This window comes from Humulus lupulus, chromosome 1 (assembly GCF_963169125.1).
Source record: "Humulus lupulus chromosome 1, drHumLupu1.1, whole genome shotgun sequence".
In the NCBI taxonomy this organism is placed as follows: domain Eukaryota; kingdom Viridiplantae; phylum Streptophyta; class Magnoliopsida; order Rosales; family Cannabaceae; genus Humulus; species Humulus lupulus.
The window spans coordinates 18,934,096-18,954,318 of NC_084793.1; the positions used below are offsets into that span (position 1 = coordinate 18,934,096).

General features: G+C 36.7%; 1 protein-coding gene across 1 annotated transcript; it reads right to left on the minus strand.

The window, feature by feature from the left end:
* Positions 1-4,339: 4,339 nt before the first annotated feature.
* Positions 4,340-7,343, minus strand: LOC133788344 (uncharacterized). Its single transcript, XM_062225803.1, has 11 exons — positions 7,125-7,343; positions 6,822-7,008; positions 6,657-6,731; positions 6,294-6,531; positions 6,074-6,192; positions 5,750-5,783; positions 5,611-5,657; positions 5,355-5,495; positions 5,196-5,260; positions 5,045-5,114; positions 4,340-4,952 (listed from the first exon to the last, which is right to left on the minus strand). Exons 1-11 carry the CDS (start codon positions 7,219-7,221, stop codon positions 4,787-4,789), a joined length of 1,239 nt encoding a protein of 412 aa, XP_062081787.1. The 5' UTR covers positions 7,222-7,343; the 3' UTR covers positions 4,340-4,786.
* Positions 7,344-20,223: the final 12,880 nt, after the last annotated feature.

The window sequence follows — 20,223 nt, forward strand, 5'->3', positions numbered from 1 at the left end:
CATTAATATATTGAATTAATTGATAATTTATTATTTGTATTTTAATGGTATTAATGTGATAGCAATTTATGACCAAACAGCCAATATGATTGTGTAATATAGAATTTTGTCATGTTTTATTTTAAAATTGAAACATAATGTCATGATTTCATTAGACATGTTATTGATTACATCAATATTATCATTTATTCTTTGATTTTTTTTTTAAAATCATGTTTATGGTATTGTTTGTACAAAGTATGAATTAGTTGTGTAGTGGTAGGGGTGTCATCAAAGGTTTGAATCTCCTCAGTCATGTTTAAATAATAAGTGAGTAAAGTTTGTTTTGCTAGATCGAGTATTATTGATATTTTGAATTGTAATTCGAGTGATACTACATTTAAGGAAATCCAGCTCAGATCCCTATAGGCTACAACTGGTTTGTAGCACACGGATTACTTATTGGGAAAATTACAAATAATACGGTAATTTAAAAATAAGTTTGATTTATACGGTAATCCAAAATAATTACTAAAATACGGTTGGTTTATATGCAAATAGTGGTACGTTTTCCAATCAACTATAAATCTTTTATTCTATTTTCTTTTATATTGTGATAGAATTAAATTATTTATACGAGATATATTAATTGAATATAAACACATCTTGATGGGGTTTTTATTGATTTTTAATATTTGAATATTAGTATATATGTATATATAAATATATAATATTCTTAATTTTATTTTTGTCTTTTTGTGTCCATTTTTAATGAAAATTCAAGCTTAACAAATAATATAATAATAAAAGTGATAACATCATAGCTACTATCTTCGTAGATTAATTTATTTTTATTTAAAAAGAATGTATTTATTAATATTAAAATAAATATTTATACAAGTTACAATATGTTGTTAATTAAAATTAATATTAATAACTATATGTTACAATATATAGTTAAAGATAATCACAATATTATTATTCTTTATAAAAAATATTATATATATTTTTTAAATCATAGCTAGTCAAGTCTCAATACTCAATGTTAAACCAAAATCATAATATAATCCAAGGTTCAAGTTTTGTTACAAAAATATATTTAAAGTTAAAAAATTAGTTTCGTAAATCTTTGTAATAATCATGTTAAATAAATTTATAAATAATTATGTAAATGTGAGTTACAAAAATAAACTTTTTAGTTGTGAAATTAATTTTGTAAATTGTTGTTACAAAAATGTAAAACTTGTTTTAAAAAAATATTGTATTTCACCACTACATTCAATAAAGTGTTTTATAAATAATGAATATCTTAAATTTGTATTTTTAAGTTGTATAGCATAAATATGATGATTCATGTAATTTTTTGGTACAATATTGTAATAATATAGAAAAATATAATATTTTTATGTATATTTTGTTTATGATTTCTTAACTATAAAATATTTTCGTAAATATTAGTTACAAAAATATCTTTCTTAGTTGTAAAACTAGATTTGTTTACAAAAATAAAAAATTTAATTACAAATTTGTTTGTAAGTTTTATCTACAAAAAAACAAAAAAAAAATCTACAATTCTATAACGGATTTTATAAATATTATTTACAAACACGTAACAGATATTTACTAGTTTGTCAACGTTGTTCACAAAAAAATGTATTTTACAACTTTTATTTATGATTTTGTCACTCCGTATTTACAATTTTGCCATTCCGTGTTTTTATCTAAAAATTCAGTATTTTTGTAATGCACCGTATTTTTCATATTTTTTTTAACTTTTAGTGCATTTTTGTAGATTTCCCTTACTTATTCAGTCCACAAATATAAGAATGACATCTGTAATCTCATTTTTTAATTATTAAAAAAAATAAGAATTCAATACGTTTTTTTTTAAATAAAATAAACAAATCACATACATTATAAAAGTGATTTTTTTGCACAAGATATTAAATGAGTATTAATATCCGCACACAATTTACACCAAAATATTATACTAACTTATTTAGCAAGTTATTTTAATTTAAATGTTAAATAAATGGGATTGGTAGAAATTTTTTAACACCCATGAGTGTATACTTTTGTAGTGAAAACTATGTGTGCACATATATATACATATCTTGGTGTCAATTATACTCAAGTGTTACTTCAAGAGAATTATGGGGATATTTCTATGAGAAAATAAAAAAAATACACAAACACATGTGACAATAAAGGCTTGCTTGTTGGAGTTTTAAAATGGCATTAATTTTTAGGGTCCCGGATCTCTTACATTTTATTAAATATATTTTAGGAAGAAGAAAGAAAAAAAAAATTCCCAACCCCAATTGGGAGATTAGTTAAAAGTACATGTTTGAAGTTTTCTTGCAAATGGAAAGAGGAATAATGTTTTAATGATCAGAAAGAAAATTTAAAATATATATATATATATATATTCTGATAAAGCTTGATTGGAGAATGTTATACTGTATTTGGACCACTTAAATCTGGGTAAATTTTCTATGATAGTTGAAGATATACCAAGAGATAGCCAGAAGAAATATATAATATACAGTTCTGAGTTATAAAAAATCGTGTTCATTAAACCAACCAAATATAATATTGGCTAAAATGCAAAAGAAAAAAAAATGACAACTTCTGGGAGGGGTTTACAATTTCTTAATTGTTCTTCCAAAGTCAAATTTAGTTAGTACCCAACTCAATTTGCAAATTACTTTCATTAGGGTTGAATTACAAGATTATATGGTTGTTATTCTTGGCTAGAAAGATTGTGGTTTGAATAAAAAAGAAGTTAGCTTTAAAATATGAGAATGCCTTCTTCAATAAGGAAAGATATGGTCCAAACTTAACATTGATGTCTGATGATATGATATGTACATGTTATTATTCATAGGTGGGGATAGAGAGAGAGAGAGAGAGTGAAAGAGCCTTGGCTTTGAAGGAAAAGAAATTTGTGTTTGTGTCAATTAAAGAGAAAGAATAAATATCATATCATATGCATGAAATGAATGAACAACTTTGGTTAATGGTTACCGTTAGCTAGTCTGGTGGCCCTGGGCTGTGGTTTTGAGTTGAGTTGAGTTAATAGACCAATCTTTTAGTGCAAATTGGCATTGGTGGTTGAGTTGTTAGCACCATGTCCAACTACCTCATCATAGTCAAGTCATTGAAAACATTTAACATTACAACAGTTTAAACATTAACTCATCTCATGTGGAAGCCACAATTGATGAAATATAAATAAAGTAGAATAAACTTCACTTGTTTAGATATTACTTCTTTTACAAATAACTTCCTAATTATGAGTATTATTAAACATTATAAATTTGATCAAAGTCTTTTATAATTCCTAACACAACAATGAATTGAGATTATGTTTAGTTAGTTCATTACTAATATTTCTTGGTATCGTCCTTCTTAAAACTGTATCTGTCAGTAGGTTATTCTGTGTGTTGCTTTCATGAAAGCAATGACCTAACAATTTGTCCACTTTGAAAAATACGTACATAAATATATATAAAATTTACTGTGTGTTTGTGCATTACCCTTACTGGCCTAGTAATAGGCAAATGAAAAGTAGAAATCTACTCATGTTTTGGTGCCTAAAACAATGGATCCGCAGTCCCTATCAATGTAGCTTCAAAATTTTCTGTCTTAACACATAAGAAAGATTCCAAAGTAAATTTCGCTGATAATTTCTAAATGACCCTTCATTATGATTCGTTTGCAATTACATACAAATAAAAAACATATAAGGTCTATTATACCAACTCCCATGTGCATCATCAGTCCATGGATGATAACCAACCTTGGTATACTACTACTAACACAATCTCATCTCAATTATATTTCAATTACAGTTAAGTTTTAATTAATTAAATAAATGAGCCTATAAGTAATTCCTTTGGCAGAAAAACCAAATGCACCACCACCACCATCACCTCACCCACTTACTCATTATTTTATGTTGAATTGGGGCTTAGAAGTGCAACATTTTCTCATGTTAAAATATACCTTGGAGAAAGCCAATCTCCACCACCTGGCCTATAGTTTAGGTGACTAATACCACCATTTCGTACCTACAAACCTTGTTAGTCAACTTAGATTTGGAGTAAAATACACCCAATTATTGAGTGACTAATCACCAACTACAAGCCTCTGTTATGTCCTTGATTTTGTTTTTTCTTCTATTGCATAAGCTTCTTTTTTTTGGGGGGGGGGGGGGATCCAATCCTAATTAGTAATTAAACTGACAAGTATACATCTACTCAACCTTCTCAAATGCTCATTGGAAGTTTGAGATCAGATAAGAAAAATGAGAATTTTGTTAAGGTATAAAGATAAAAATTTGCATGACTATTATAGGTAAAACAGTAGCAATGCACATACCAAACAATGCCAATTTCAAGTATAGTATGCCCTGAATGTTTGAGTCCAACTAGAACATTATTTGTCCAACACTACAGCAAATAACTTCCTCACTCACAAGAATAATTTAGTATAGTGACTTTCAAATATAAACCTTCGCAATTTTTTGTTTGTACTGGTGACTGAATCAGATAGCTCTTACCATCCCTCAGATTGGTTTATCTTGGAAAATCAGTACCTTTTAGGGGGAGTGTGAACAACATGCCTGGCTGGTTCCAATTTGGGAAGAGACACTGGCTCCATTAAGTTGTATCTTCTAATAAGTGTAAGTGTCACCCAAGGTTATATCAGACAGGACTGTAAATACAAATTTTTACAGCCTTGCAGTATTACATGGTCAAAAAGTTCACTATTGGCAAGGCAATAGGACCAAGGGCATTAAGGCTCATATTTCTTCATCTGAGCTAACAAAATCTAATTCAATCATCTTTCCTGTTCCCTGCTTGGTTTTGTCTGTCGAAGTTTGCTCCTTTCCAGTTTTATTTCTTTTTGCATTTAGTTGTTGGTTTCTGATAACTTCAGACGAATCTGTGTTCAAACTAGATGATTTTCTGAGAAATGATTACATCATCAGTGAAAAGGATCAAAAGCTGGCACGGATATATGAATGTGATACAGACAGCCAAAAAAAAACTTGAATTACCTCTTCTGAAAGCTATTGTCTTGGTTTTGCATTGTTGATTCCTTCTTTGTGTTATTGCTTCCTGCTTTCCCTGCAATAAAAAGACGCCTCATAAACCTTATCCCGGGAGAAAAGGTACTCCAGCAAGAACTTGAAAGTTTTGGATTCTGACCTGTGATCTCTGCAAGAAATCTTATTCCTTGTGAGTATGAATTTGTTGTCACTTTACCTGCATTACTGTTTACTAAGACCAATGAGCAAACAAAATGCCAAAAACACCCAACATTTCACTAAAAGTACTTTTTTTTTCAATGGGTTACCCGTGACAAACCTCAATGCCTTTTTGAGTCCTTCAACAGACAATAGTTTCATAGGTTGCTTGGATTTCCTTAAATTTGTTTTATCAGCCAGTGGATCAACCATGTAAACCCCTTCTGATCTGAGTGGATCCCTAAACGCTGTTCTGATGTTCCTGTATACAAAATATTGAAGGCTTAGCTCAAGTAACAATGGACAAGTTGTGAAAATGTAAAAAGTATATGAAGAGGGGATTATGCAATCAACTAGGCAGTACATTCATCACTTACCCTCCTTTCAGCTCACTTCGCATGGTGGTATATTTCTGTGATTCTTTCTGTTAAATTGTGGAATAAAGAGTATCAGTCAGCAAGTTTTTTTCAAAAGCAAATTGACCAAACGATTGAGGCATTGCAGAGTCATGCTTACCGATTTATGAAATTTACAATATTTCCCGCGACGTCTGCAGAAAAGAAACATTCGATATTTAAGCCATTAACAAAATCTACTTGTTGCACCCAAATATGTATAAATATAAATAGATATATATATATATATCATCTAGGATGTCATTTTATACATTCCTACCACATGTCATTTTTCTCCTAAGTGAAGTATTTATACAAGCATGTCCATTCTCAAAAAGAGAATATTGCTTGTAACAGTCACATCACAAAAGTTCAGAACTTCGTGAAATGAACATATTAAACATATACATATTTCCTTTTAGCTAAAAATAATAAGATAGCCTACTTGTTTATGACCGATGTACAAGCAACTCCATCTTTCCTCTTCCCGTTACAAACTCCATAATCAACTGAAGTACCAATCTTCAACACTTGTTTAGGCGAGTACAGACTCAAAGAGAAACCCTGACCCAGCAAGCATAATAAACAAGCACAGAAAATGCTGACATTATGAAACGTTTATAAGAGAAACAAAAAAACATACATATCAGCATACAATCTTATACCATAGAATCTTTGCGCACAGTACAGTTAAATAGAGCGAACACCGTCCCAGCTTGCTCTTTACTGAGTTTTATGTAAGCATCACCAAACAAGAATAATGAAACAGTAGTTTCATCCAAACACCCAATTTTCCATATACAGTAGCTCTTCCCTGTAGAGCTAGTCCTTGGATTTCCCTTCTCAGCCAATACTCCAACTGTTGCCCAACACCCAGAAAGAGTATCCCCTATCAACAAATTCCTACAAAAACCCCGATTTGTCAAGTCAAAACACCCAAATTTTCTTCCCTTTTCTATATATTTTTGGATAAGGAGTTAAAGAGCATAAATGACAGTATTGAAAATGCAAACATATCTATTACACACTTTATAGTTGATAACCGAACGAAACGAATGTCTGAGAAATGGTTCCTAAGCTCGGTAGGAGTCACCAACTCATTCCTGAACAATTAAAGAGGCATGATTAAAAAGGGCTGTAGTGTTATCTTGATTTGGAGTAGCCAAGAAGAAAGAAAAAACCATGAAATGCACCTAATTCGTAAACCCGAAAACCTCTCAACCCCGGGTTCATTGGAATACTTAGTCTGGGTCGATTTGGAAGCCTTTTGTACTGGGTTGGGTTCATAATCAAGACAATCTAGAACAGCTTCCCTAAAGACGGACATGTCCGGCTGCCCTTTTCTGCTTCTGCTCGGGGATCCCTCATCTGAAGTATACTCTGAAAAATAAATAAAGAATCCCACATCAGTATCCATGAAAAGAAAACGAGAATAACCAATTGTTCAAGTAGATTGAAAAAATAAATAAATAATAACAAAAGTTGGAAAACGGTACCAGGGGAATGGGGGCGAGAAGGAGAAGCAGGGGGAGTTTCCAAAACGCGGTCTTGAAGAGAAAGAAGAAGGTCGAGATCATCTTGGCGATTTGACATGGTGATGGTGCAACAATGGAGTCGGAGTTTCGAGTTTAGATTTTCTGGGATGAAATCTCTGTGATTGGGTTGGGACTTGGCTGCTTTGGAGTTGGAATTTGGAGGGAGACTAATTTTTATTTTGGAGGGAACAAATTTCTGGATTTCAGATTACACGACGTCGTTTACAACAATGTATTTACTTTCAGCTTGTACTTTTACCATTGCAAAAATAATAATTAAAAAAAAAACTTATAATTTACAATGACATTTTGTTGAGTAATGACAATATATATTTTCTAATATCATTTTACAAAATAAATTTTAATCTATCTTTTTTTTTCTCTTCTCAAAATTACAGATTTCTAATGGCATTTTTACATTGTATTAATTTAATATCTATTATCGTGACAAAATAAAATAAGACGTCATATAGTTGGATAAAATAAAAATAAAGGAACAAAAATAGGAAAAAAAATAAAAGTAGAATAAAAATTAATATAAATAAAAAAAATTGATAAAATCTTTTATTAAAATTATATTTCCTTTCATTTTCAAATAGAATAATCATTCCACAAAATAATGAAAAAATTATTCTGTTTAAGAAATGCAATCCGGAATGGAATGAAAAATTGATTAATTTTCCTTTCTATTACCCCATTAAATATCAGTTATTATATACAATTTCTTATTTGGAAGATCTCAAGGTGCTTGGTCAGTGTTGAATTTGCTGGTATGAAAAATAACCGCTAAATACTAGAGGAATTTACCTCAATAACTTTTTCTATTTTTTTTCTTTTATACATTGTATATGCTTTTTTTCCCTTTTAATTGTTTTGATTTTTTTTCTTTTTTACAGTTTGGCGTGCATTTGGAGTGAAAGTAGTCGTCTGATGTGTTTGTCAAAGGTCTAATTGAAGTATATGTCTATAAACGGGCAAAAAAAAATGGATATTAGCGATATAAATATATAAGTTCATGTTTTTGTTGCACTTAAATACCTAATTTATTTTTTTACGGCATAAATACTTAATATTTATTTTTTGTTGCAACCGTTACTTTTTCTCGTTAAATAACAAATACCAACCTTTTTAAATATGGATATTGACAGTATAAATACCTAAGTTTATGTAACTGTTTCACTTAAATACCTAACTTTTAATTTTTATAGCATAAATAATAAAAAAATTAGTTTTAAAAAATAAAATATTTATTATTTATGCTACAAATATTAAAAATAAGGTATTTAAGTGCAACAATTACATAAACTTATGTATTAATGCTGTCAATATCATTAATTAAAAAGTTTGTATTTTCTTGTTAACGGAAAAAAGTAACGGTTGCAACAAAAAATAAACGTTAGGTATTTATGTCGTCTGTTACACTCAAATTTCAAGATTAAATAAATAGACTCAAAAAGAGTAAGCTCAAAAATAATAAGTGTCAACATTACACTTGTATAATTTGACACAATTCCAGATCTGTTATTAGCACTCAAGCATGAGTCGCATTGTTCGAGCCTGAGTTGCAGGCTCGAAGACACCGACCTTCTCCGAGGAACGTACTCGACCAAATTACTGGATGAGGAGGAGGTTATAACTATAACGATGAGCTCGAAGCTCAGCCAGTCTCAAAAGCACGTCAGCACAACAATCGAGCTCAGTGACGCGTTTGGCATGCGGAAAGACCATTAGGAAATCCCTATTTCATAGGGATTCGTTATTATCATGTATTAAATCTCTATTGTCATGGGATATTATATAATTAGTGCATTTATTGTATTTATTTATTTTATTGATTGTAACTTCCCTGAATTAGAGGAAGATTTACGACTAGGTCTATAAATAGCCTAGAGTAATTCATTTGTAGAGACACACAAAATTGTACTAGATAATACTCTGCCAAATTGCTTTCCTAAAAAGATTTGAGAGAGTAGTGATAATAATAGTAACTCGTGTACTAGGCATATTTTAACTGTTGAACCAAGTAAAAAATCTCAGAATCCTTCTACTATTTCTATATATTTTGTTTAGTGGTTTTCATATTTAAGTTAACGAAAAACGGAGTCAACAGTTTAGTGCTTTCATTGAGAGCATTAAGCAAATCGGTGTATTGTTTAATAAAAAACCTTCTGCATACCATCAATGGCCGCCACGAACAACCCTGGAACTGGTGGGCGACCATTACCACAAATCCCCGAGGAGTGAACTCCTTAGACTGAGAATTACCCACGAAGGCCTGGGAAGTAGCCCATGGTAGATTAGAACCCCGATGAGGGAAGTGCATCATCAGCCTCCAGGGGGCAACCTGCTCCAACCCCTCGACGAGGATCTATAGTATAATCGTGGAAGGTACGTACCCATCGTGGAATTGGAGAATCGCAGATTGCGCGAACAGCTAGCCGAAGCTACACGGTGAAATGAGGAGTTGGCTAGGCAAGTCGCTGAAGTACAGGCACTGCCTCGAATGACCAGATGACGGCCCTGAGGGAGTACGACCGCCAGAATGGCTGAGCAAAGGGCCCAACTGAGGCCCAAGACAAATACCGACAATGGTCGTCCTAGGGGAAATACTCAAAATGCTGGTAGGGGCAACCCTATAGTAAGTGTAACTGCTGGAACGGGGAATAATCGAGCTCATTTTGTAGAAAGGAATGATAACCCCGAACCTGTCAGGAACAACCCAGAACCTATCCAAGCCAATTCTGGACCTTTCAAACCCAATAACAAGAGGTCACCTCCATCACCAATAAGGCATCCTCCCTCGCCAATAAGACACCCCTCTCTAGCTCGAGAGGCACTCTAACCAGCTCCCAATGGGAACTGGATGGGGGAACGGGCACCCCAGAGACCCTTTCGAAGTGGGAGCCGAGATAGAAATCATATGGCTCGACCTGGACAAAAGGGTGAACGAGAGGCTCACCGAGGACATAGGGCATCTCAACCAATGGGAAGTCATATGTCAAGGTCATAAACGAGGGGTGGGGGCAAGCGGAAAACCCACCTCACAATAATCGAGCCACGCAACAACAACCAGAAAAGAATGTTAGCTTCCTCAGTGGAAGTCTGAACCTCAGCCGATTGGTGAGTGTATACAATACCAAGACCCAGGAATACTAGGAATTATGAAAATGATTATCCTGATTTCCAAGATAACTTGAATCAAAATCGGGGGCAAGCTAACTCGTCAAACCCGGATTTACGAACACATTTAAATAGCTGAAAATAGCCCATGCAACCAGTACACGGGAATCAGTATAACCCTAAACTAGGGCAGGGAGCTAGAGTTTTCACAAACAATAACCAGCTACTCCAAGTGCAAGCTCAACCTTCGGTGGACTTGGTCCAAGAAAGAATCAACCAACTTGAAAGAGCACTCATGTAATGTCCCAAATTCCCAATGTGGCTTAATGCCTAGATTAGGGGGTCAAGAGGGCCATAATTGATTTAATATGCAATTATGTGATTTTATGCATGATTATATGAATTATATTATTATATGATGCTAATTGCATGCATGTGGGCCCACTTCTTATTAGAAGGGCATTTTCGTAATTTTGGCCCGTTAAGGGCATAATTGTATATTTATGTGCATGTGTTGTGATTTATGGGTGAGACCACATTATTATGTGGATATGTTTGAGCTATTCAGCATGAGACGATCCTAGGAGGCAAGTTAGCGGTTTTGTCATAACGGGGTCAATTACCGGGATATTAGGTAATGAGAATGATTATTTGATGATATATTGGGAGTTAGTGAGATCAGGAGGAAATTCTGGGAATTTTTTACTATTTTACCCTCGGGGGCGTTTTTGGGACCCCGAGCATTAGGATTTACTTGAGGTTACTTGAGCTTGAAGTAACCTGTCAGAAGGAAAATACGTTCAAACACTTTTTCTCTTTCTCCCGTTATCCATTTTTAATGTTCGTCGCATTTTCAAAGGAAACTTGAGTTTTAGGACTCGGATTCAAGCACGGATCAAGTTATAGCGATTCTAGGGAAGATTAGAAGCTTATTAACTGGAGGATTTAGCAAGAAACGACTCAATCAGAGGTAATCCAACTTTATGTTTTGAGTTTTCGAGTTTCTAAGTTTTGAATTGGATTTTATGTTTTGATGAGTTTTGGAGTTGTTTCAAGCTTGAGTTTTGATGGTTTTGGGCTATTGGGATGTTTGGGAACTTTGTTTTGGGATTTTGATATGTTTGGATAAGGTTATGGAGTGATTAAAATGGGAAAAATAAAGGTTTTTGGCTGAGTTCCAGGTGGAGTCGCGGCCCTGTTCTTGGGCGCCACGGCCCAAACTTAGTGAAGAAGAGAGGAGAGGTTGATGGGCGTTGGGGCCACGGTGCTTAGGAGGCGGGCTGCGGCGCGAGGTTGAGGCTGAATGTAGCTGGCACCTCTATTTGGAGGCGGGTCGCGGCTCAAGGGTATTGGGTCGCAGCGCTTAAGGGCAGATTGGGCCAAAATTGTGTTTTAATCGTGGGAGCTCAAACCTAAGGCCTCGGGATCGTTCCTACTGTCTGGTTTAGTAGGATTAAATGTCCCGGAGGCTAGGTTTTGTTCTGGGAACCTTTTATTACTTATTTTATTGATGGGATTTCATATTTAGTTATGATTAGGTGACTGGTAAGGGGCCTAAGGACAGATCGTTCTCAAGGGTCGTTCTTTTATTATTTCACGCTCGAACTAGAGGTAAGAAAACTACACCTAGTATGTGACATGCATGGTTATTGATGAGGCATGTTGAGTGCTCTATTTATGGACATTGGTTGCATTGTAAATGCCTGCCAGATTTGCTTACATGTGAATGGGACTAACTTATTAGTCAGAATCATCATTGGTGTTTAGTATTGGTCGTGAAGCTCTGACTTATCAGTCATGATCAGCAGTAGCACTAAGCACTGGTCATGTGGCATTGGCTTATGAGTCAAGAACAGCATTAACGTGTTTAACGCATGCCGAAATGATTAGATCTAATCAACATGAGCATTAAATGCTTGACCGACCTGTTGGTCGAAGAAAACTAAAGTGCTTGTCTAGTCTAGTTATTTAGAGCCAGGGCTAAAAGGCTCAGGTGACTGAAACGTCACGTGGCTTGGGGCGCAGAACCCCAGAGAGATACTTATTAGTCATCTATTCAAAGAGACTTATTAGTCATCTATTCAGAGAGACTTATCAGTCATCTATTCAGAGATACTTATTAGTCATCTACTCCAGAGAGACTTATTAGTCATCTACTCCAGAGATACTTATTAGTCATCTATTTATATTGTATACATAGATGACTTATTAGTCATCATCTGACTAGGGCTGCAAGCTCCATAATCATTTATTTATATTGTATACATGCAGTAATAAGTTTTCTTGCTGAGCCTTGGCTCACGGGTGCTATGCGGTGCAGGTAAAGGGAAAGAAAAACTCACCCAGCCTTGAGTGGAGAGCTTAGGTGGCGATGTGTACATATGTGGCCGCTTGACCCCCACAGCCAAGGTGTTTCTCAGAGGAACTAGGGTTTAACCCTATTTTTACCGCTTAGGTCAGCTGATTGTAACTTTTATACTGTAATGACCATTTTGGATTGTAAATAACTTTGTAAACACTTTTATGGGTCCATGTACAATTTAACATTTTTATTAAAATATATTCATTCCTTTTGACCGAGATTTTCACCCTGGCCTGTTAATAACACCTAGATGCACATTTACAACCTAATGACTCGTTTAGTGAGTTAAGCACTATTTAAAGTACACAGTGTGACCGTCTTGGACTAACCAGGGCATTACAACTTGGAATCAAAGCGTGCCAAGGTTTAGGGTTCTTGTTGACTGGCTGGGCATGTACACTCGCCACTGAAGATAAGCCCGACTCATGGTTTGGTAACTATTTATGTGGTTATGTGTTTAACTGCTTAAATATAATATAAATGCTTTACCTGGATGCATGAGATACACTAATAGGGCTGGTCCTTGATTGTTGCATGATGAGCAAGAACGTGCTTATTAGCATTGTTAATTGTTATTTGTTGATTGCTAAATGTTAATTGTTATGATCATGAATCAATATGTTTGTTAATGTGATTGTGAAACATGGACGAGTATCTACGTGATCTTGGACCGTGAGGCGGCAAGAGGTTTAGTTATTACTACCTAACTGGTCATATTGATTATTGCAGCAAAGTATAGGTTGAGAGTATAATTCCAAGGAAGATTGAATCATCAGCTGGCCAACATGATCAGGGCCAAAATGACAGACAGGGTTAGGAAAATGACCAGAGTCAGATTCCTCAGCCAGCTCCTAAAAACTGGCAGCAGTTGCTTGTTGATTTACCAGCAAGAGTAATGAGGCAGGAAGAAGAAATCTACCTCCTGAGACAGCAACAGGTTACTACAGGGAACGTTTTACCAGAGGCACCACCTGTAGCGGTGCCAACAGTTGAGCCGTTTCCAGAAGCTAGAAGTAAATGGGAACCCTTTATGAAAGGTTCAAGAAACAACACCCTCCAGTTTTTTAGGGTAGTGCAGATCTAGCTAAGGCTGAGCATGGTTACCACCATCCTTGACTTCATGAGGGTGTCTGGTAATGAGAGGGTGACTTGTGCCACATAAATTTTTCGGGAGGATGCCCGAATTTGGTGGGAAGTGATATCTTAGACCAGAAATGCCAATGACCTGAGTTGGGAAGAGTTTCAGACCCTGTTTAATGAGAAATACTATAATGATGCCATCAGGACGGCAAAGGCTAAAGAGTTCAGCAGATTATTTTAGGGAAACACATCAGTGACTGAATATGTTATGATATTTGATAGATTAGCAAAGTTTGCAATGGAATTGGGGCCCACTGATGGGACCAGAAGGGAGAGGTTTCTCCAGGGGCTACAGCCTAGAATAGCCCGTGATGTTCGGATTACCACTGTGTCTGGAGTTACTGTTTATGCACAGGTAGTTGAGAAGGCGCTCTCAGCTGAGAGTGCAGAGAACAAGATCTGTCAAAATAATACAGTTAGAAGAGACTTTAGGAAGGCGGGACCTCCATTTATAGGTTCAGGTAGGGGCGGAGGCCCCAATGATCAGAAGAGGAAGGATCCTGACGCCTTCCCAGCTCCAGGTCCTGACAGGCGACCACGTGGTATTTCAATGGGTCGCTAGGGTGGCAGTGAGGCCTTGAGGACTTATCCAGAGTGCCCTAGGTGCAAGAGGCGCCATATAGGGGAGTGTAGGGCAAAAGCTTGCTTTTTATGTGGAGTAGTGGGACACTTCAAAAAAGATTGCCCGAAAGCAAGAAAGGAAGAGCCAAGAAAGGCAGATAGCTCGCCCACAGCTCGAGTGTTCGCATTGACTCAAGTAAAAGTTGAGGCTTGTCCTTCAGTAGTTACAGGTCAGCTTTTTAGTGCTGGAACCCCTTATACTGTTTTGATTGATTCTGGTGCTACACATTCTTTTGTTGCTAGTAGAATTATTGATAGACTGTGTAACCATGTGATTATTATGTTGTGGGGTTCAGAACCTTATTACCCACTAGGGAGTTAATAGTATCTAGAAGATGGGTCAGATCATTACCAGTGATAGTGGAGGGCAGAGAGTTGTCAGTTGATCTGATAGAGTTGGTTATGACTAACTTTGACATGATTCTGGGTATGGAATGGTTAGTGAAGTATGGGGCAACCATAGACTGTAGAAGGAAGATGGTAACCTTTAAGCTTGAAGGGGAGGATCCTTTTGTGTTTATTGGCACTGTGCATGGACCCCGTATATCTATGATATCTGTTCTGAGGGCTAGAGATCTATTGCAAGGGGGTTGCATAGGATTCTTAGCCAGTGTGGTTGATACCACCTAGGTCATGCCAGTGGGACCAGAGGAGACCAGATTAGTGTGTGAGTTTCTGAATGTGTTTCTAGAAGATTTACCAGGGTTGCCACCACACAAAGAGATTGAGTTTGTGATTGAACTGGCACCAGAGACAGAGCCAGTGTCTATAGCACCTTATAAAATGGCCCAAACAGAATTAAAAGAACTTAAAGTACAACTACAGGAGTTTTTGGACTTAGGCTTTATCAGACCTAGTTTCTCACCGTGGGGTGCACCAGTTCTGTTTGTGAAGAAGAAGGATGGATCTCTAAGGATGTGTATTGATTACAGAGAACTAAATAAGTTAAAAATCAATAACAAGTATCCTCTGCCAAGGATAGATCATTTGTTTGATCAGTTGCAAGGTAAAAGGGTATTCTCAAAGATAGACCTTCGATCTGGTTATCATCAGTGGAGGGTCAAGGAGGAGATATACCAAAGACTGCTTTTCGCACTAGATATGGGCATTATGAGTTCTTAGTCATGTCCTTTGGGTTGATTAATGCCCTAGTTGTTTTTATGGATTTGATGAATAGAGTGTTCAAGGATTATTTGAACCAATTTGTGATTGTCTTCATTGATAATATTCTGGTTTATTCTCAGCAGAGTTAGAACATGATCAGCATCTGAGGTTGGTTCTACAGCAACTGAGGGAACACAGATTGTTTGCAAAATTCAAGAAGTGTGAATTCTGGTTATCTCGGGTAACTTTCCTTGGGCACATTGTCAATAAGGAGGGGATTAAGGTGGACCCAGTTAAGATTGAGGCGGTTAGATATTGGCCAAGGCCAAGAATGCTTCAGAAGTAAGAAGTTTCCTTAGATTAGCAGGTTATTACAGATGTTTCGTGGAAAGGTTCTCAAAGATTGTCACTTCATTGACTGAGCTGACACGCAAGAATCAGAAGTTTGTGTGGTCAGACAAGCGTGAGAACAGCTTCCAGGAACTGAAGCAGAGATTAATTACAGCTCCAGTTCTGAGTCTTCCAACAGATCAGGAGAAGTTTGTGATATACTGTGACGCCTCATATCAGGGTTTAGGTTGTGTTCTGATGCATTCAGGGAATGTGATTGCTTATGCCTCACGTCAGCTGAAGGTGTATGAACATAGATATCCACTCATGATTTAGAGTTGGCGGATGTGGTCTTTGCATTAAAGGTATGGAGACATTACCTTTATGGGGATAAGTGTGAGATTTATACTGACCACAAGAGCTTGAAGTACTTCTTCACACAAAAAGACCTGAACATAAGACAAAGGTGTTGGCTGGAGTTAGTAAAAGATTATGATTGTGAGATCTTGTATCATCCAGGAAAGGCCAGCGTGGTAGCAGATGTTTTAAGTCGGAAGGGTCCGAGACAAATTTATAGTGCGAAGCTGATATCTAGAGAATTAGTAGAGGATATGACCAAAGCTGGTATAGAGTTACTAGTGGGCTAATTGGCCAACATTACGCAACAGTCTACGCTGTTGGAGATAATCAAGGAAGGTCAGTTGGGTGATCCACAACTAATCAAGATCAGAAAAGATGTTTTAGTTGGAGTGTCCATAGATTATACAGTGTCAGAGATGGGCTTGTTGAGATACAAGGGTCGAATATATGTTCCGTTAGACACTGCTTTGAGGCGGGAGATTCTAGATGAATCTCATACTACTCCTTATTCTTTGCATCCAGGCACCACAAAGATGTTCAGGATGTGAGATCACTGTATTGGTGGCCTGGGATGAAGAGGGATGTGGTAGAGTATGTGGCTAAGTGCTTGACATGTCAACAGGTCAAGGCTAAGCATCAGAGGCCAGCAGGGTTATTGCAGCCTCTAGATATCCCAGAGTGGAAATGGGAGGACATCACGATGGATTTCGTGGTGGGGTTACCTAGGATTGTAGGTCAACATGATTCAGTATGAGTTATTGTGGATCGATATACTAAGTCAGCTCACTTCTTACCAGTGAGGATTGCTTATACAGTTGACCAGTACACAGATCTCTATGTGAGCGAGATTTTTCACCTTCATGGAGCACCGAGATCGATCGTGTCAGATCGGGACCCCACATTCACTTTTCAGTTATGGGGAAGTTTACAGAGGGCCATGGGTACACAATTGAAGTTTAGTACTGCTTATCATCCTTAGACAGATGTACAATCTGAGAGGACGATCTAGATATTAGAAGACATGTTGCGTGCATGTGTGCTAGACTTTGGTGGGTTCTGGAGTAAGTATTTGCCTTTTATAGAGTTTTCCTACAACAATAGCTATCAGTCGACCATTGGGGTGGCTCCTTATGAGATGTTGTGTGGTAGGAAATGCAGATCTCCCATTCATTGGGATGAGACAGGAGAAATGAGATACTTAGGTCCTGAGGCAGTTTAGAAGACCAATGAGAATAATAGAGCTCGGATGCTCACTTCTCAAAGTAGTTAGAAAAGTTATGCAGATCCCAAAAGCAGGAATGTGGAGTTCCAAGTGGGAAACTATGTCTTCCTTAGAGTCTCTCCATGGAAAGGGGTGAGAAGATTTGGGAAGAAGGGCAAGCTAAGCCCTAGATTTTTAGGTCCATTTGAGATCCTCGAAAGGATTGGTCAGGTGGCCTATAGGTTAGCCTTTTTACCAGCATTGCCGATCATGCATAACGTATTTCATGTTTCAGCTCTTCGGAGATATGAATAAGATGTGACTCATGTTTTGAGTTACGAGGATCTGGAGCTTGAGACAGATCTCTCCTATGAGGAACAACTAGTTCAGATATTAGACAAAAAGGACAAGGTCCTAATGAATAAAACTATACCTTTGGTTAAGGTATTATGGAAGAACAACAAGGTCAAGGAAGCGACCTAGGAGATGGAGTCAGATATGCAGAGTTAGTATCCCAAGTTGTTCAGGTAAATTTTGAGGATGAAATTTCTGTAAGGAGGGGATAGTTGTAATGTCTCAAATTCCCTATTGTGGCTTAATGCTTGGATTAGGGGGCCAGGAGGGCCATAATTTATTTAATATGCAATTATGTGATTTTATGCATGATTATGTGAATTATATTATTATATGATGCTAATTGCATGCATGTGGGCCCACTTCTTATTAGAAGGGCATTTTCGTAATTTTGGCCCGTTAAGGGCATAATTGTATATTTATGTGCATGTTTGTGATTTATGGGTGAGACCACATTATTATGTGGATATGTTTGAGATATTCGGCATGAGACGATCCTAGGATGCAAGTTAGCGGTTTTGTCATAACAGGGTCAATAACGGGGATATTGGGTAATGAGAATGATTATTTGATGATATATTGGGAGTTAGTGAGAACAGGAGGAAATTATAGGAATTTTTTACTATTTTACCCTCGGGGGCATTTATGGGACCCCGAGCATTAGGATTTACTTGAGGTTACTTAAGCTTGAAGTAACCTGTCAAAAAGAAAATACGTCCAAACACTTTTCTCTTTCTCCCGTTATCCCTTTTTTATTGGTCATCGCATTTTCGAAGGAAACTTGAGTTTTAGGACTCGGATTCAAGCAAGGATCGAGTAATAGTGATTCTAGGGAAGATTAGAAGCTTATTAACCGGAGGATTTAGCAAGAAACAACTCAATCAGAGGTAATCCAAGCTTTGAGTTTCGAGTTTTTGAGTTTCTAAGTTTTGAATTGGATTCTATGTTTTGATGAGTTTTTGAGTTGTTTGAAGCTTGAGTTTTGATGGTTTTAGGCTATTGGGATGTTTGGGAACTTTTTTTTGGGATTTTGATTTGTTTGGATAGGGCTATGGAGTAATTTAAAAGAGAAAAAAATGAAGGTTTTTGGCTGAGTTCCAGGTGGGGCCACGGCCCTGTTCTTGGGCGTCGCAGCCCAAGTTTAGTGAAGAAGAGAGGAGAGGTTGATGGACGTTGGGGCTGCAGCGCCTGGGAGGCAGGCCGCGGCGCGAGGTTCAGACTGAATGTAGCTGGCACCTCTGTTTGGAGGTGGGTTGTGGCTTAAGGGTATGGGGTCACGACACTTAAGGGAAGATTGGGCCAAAATTGTGTTTTAATCGTGGGAACACAAACCTAAGGCCTGAGGATCATTCCTACTACCCCGTTTAGTAGGATTCAACATCCCGGAGGCTAGGTTTTGGTCTGGGAACCTTTTATTACTTATTTTAATTATGAGATTTCATATTTGGTTATGATTCGGTGACCGCTGAGGGGCCTAAGGACATATCGTTCTCAAGGGTTGTTCTTTTATTATTTCATGCTCGAACCAGAGGTAAGAAAACAACACCTAGTATGTGACATGCATGGTTATTGATGAGGCATGTTGAGTGCTCTATTTATGGATATTGGTTGCATTATAAATGCTTGCTAGATTTTCTTACATGTGAATGGCACTGACTTATTAGTCAGAAACGACATTGGCGTTTAGTATTGGTCGTGAAGCTCTGACTTATCAGTCATGATCAGCAGTAGCACTAAGCACTGGTCGTATGGTATTGGCTTATGATTCAAGAACAGCATTAACGTGTTTAACGCATGCCGAAATGACTAGATCTAATCAACATGAGCATTAAATGCTTGACCGACCTGTTGGTCGAAGAAAACTAAAGTGCTTGTCTAGTCTAGTTATTTAGAGCCAGGGTTAAAAGGCTCAGGTGACTGAAACGTCACGTTGCTTGGGGCGCAGAACCCCAGAGAGAGAGACATATTAGTCATCTATTCAGAGAAACTTATTAGTCATCTACTCCAAAGAGACTTATTAGTCATCTACCCATAGAGACTTATTAATCATCTACCCAGAAAGACTTATTAGTCATCATCTGACTAGGGCTGCAAGCTCCAGAATCATTTATTTTTATTGTATACATGTAGTAATAAGTTTTCTTGCTGAGTCTTGGCTCACGGATGCTATGTGGTGCAGGTAAAGGGAAAGAAAAGCTCACCCAGCCTTGAGTGGAGAGCTTAGGTGGCGATGTGTACATATGTGGTCGCTTGACCTCCACGGCCAAGGTGTTTCTCAGAGGAACTAGGGTTTAACCCTATTTTTGCCACTCAGGTTGGCTGGTTGTAACTTTTATACTGTAATGACCATTTTGGATTGTAAATAACTTTGTAAACACTTTTATGGGCCCATGTACAGTTTAACGTTTTTATTAAAATATATCCATTCCTTTTGACCGAGGATTTCACCCTGGCCTGTTAATAGCACC

What these genes read in the sequence shown, in the direction of transcription:
- LOC133788344 (XM_062225803.1), bottom strand. Translation starts at nt 7,221, where the DNA reads ATGTCAAATCGCCAAGATGATCTCGACCTTCTTCTTTCTCTTCAAGAC. An exon ending in ATTTCTTGCAGAGATCACAG is followed by an intron (nt 5,115 to 5,195) that starts GTCAGAATCCAA and finishes TTTTTATTGCAG; the next exon opens with GGAAAGCAGGAAGCAATAAC. An exon ending in GACAATAGCTTTCAGAAGAG is followed by an intron (nt 4,953 to 5,044) that starts GTAATTCAAGTT and finishes ATCATTTCTCAG; the next exon opens with AAAATCATCTAGTTTGAACA.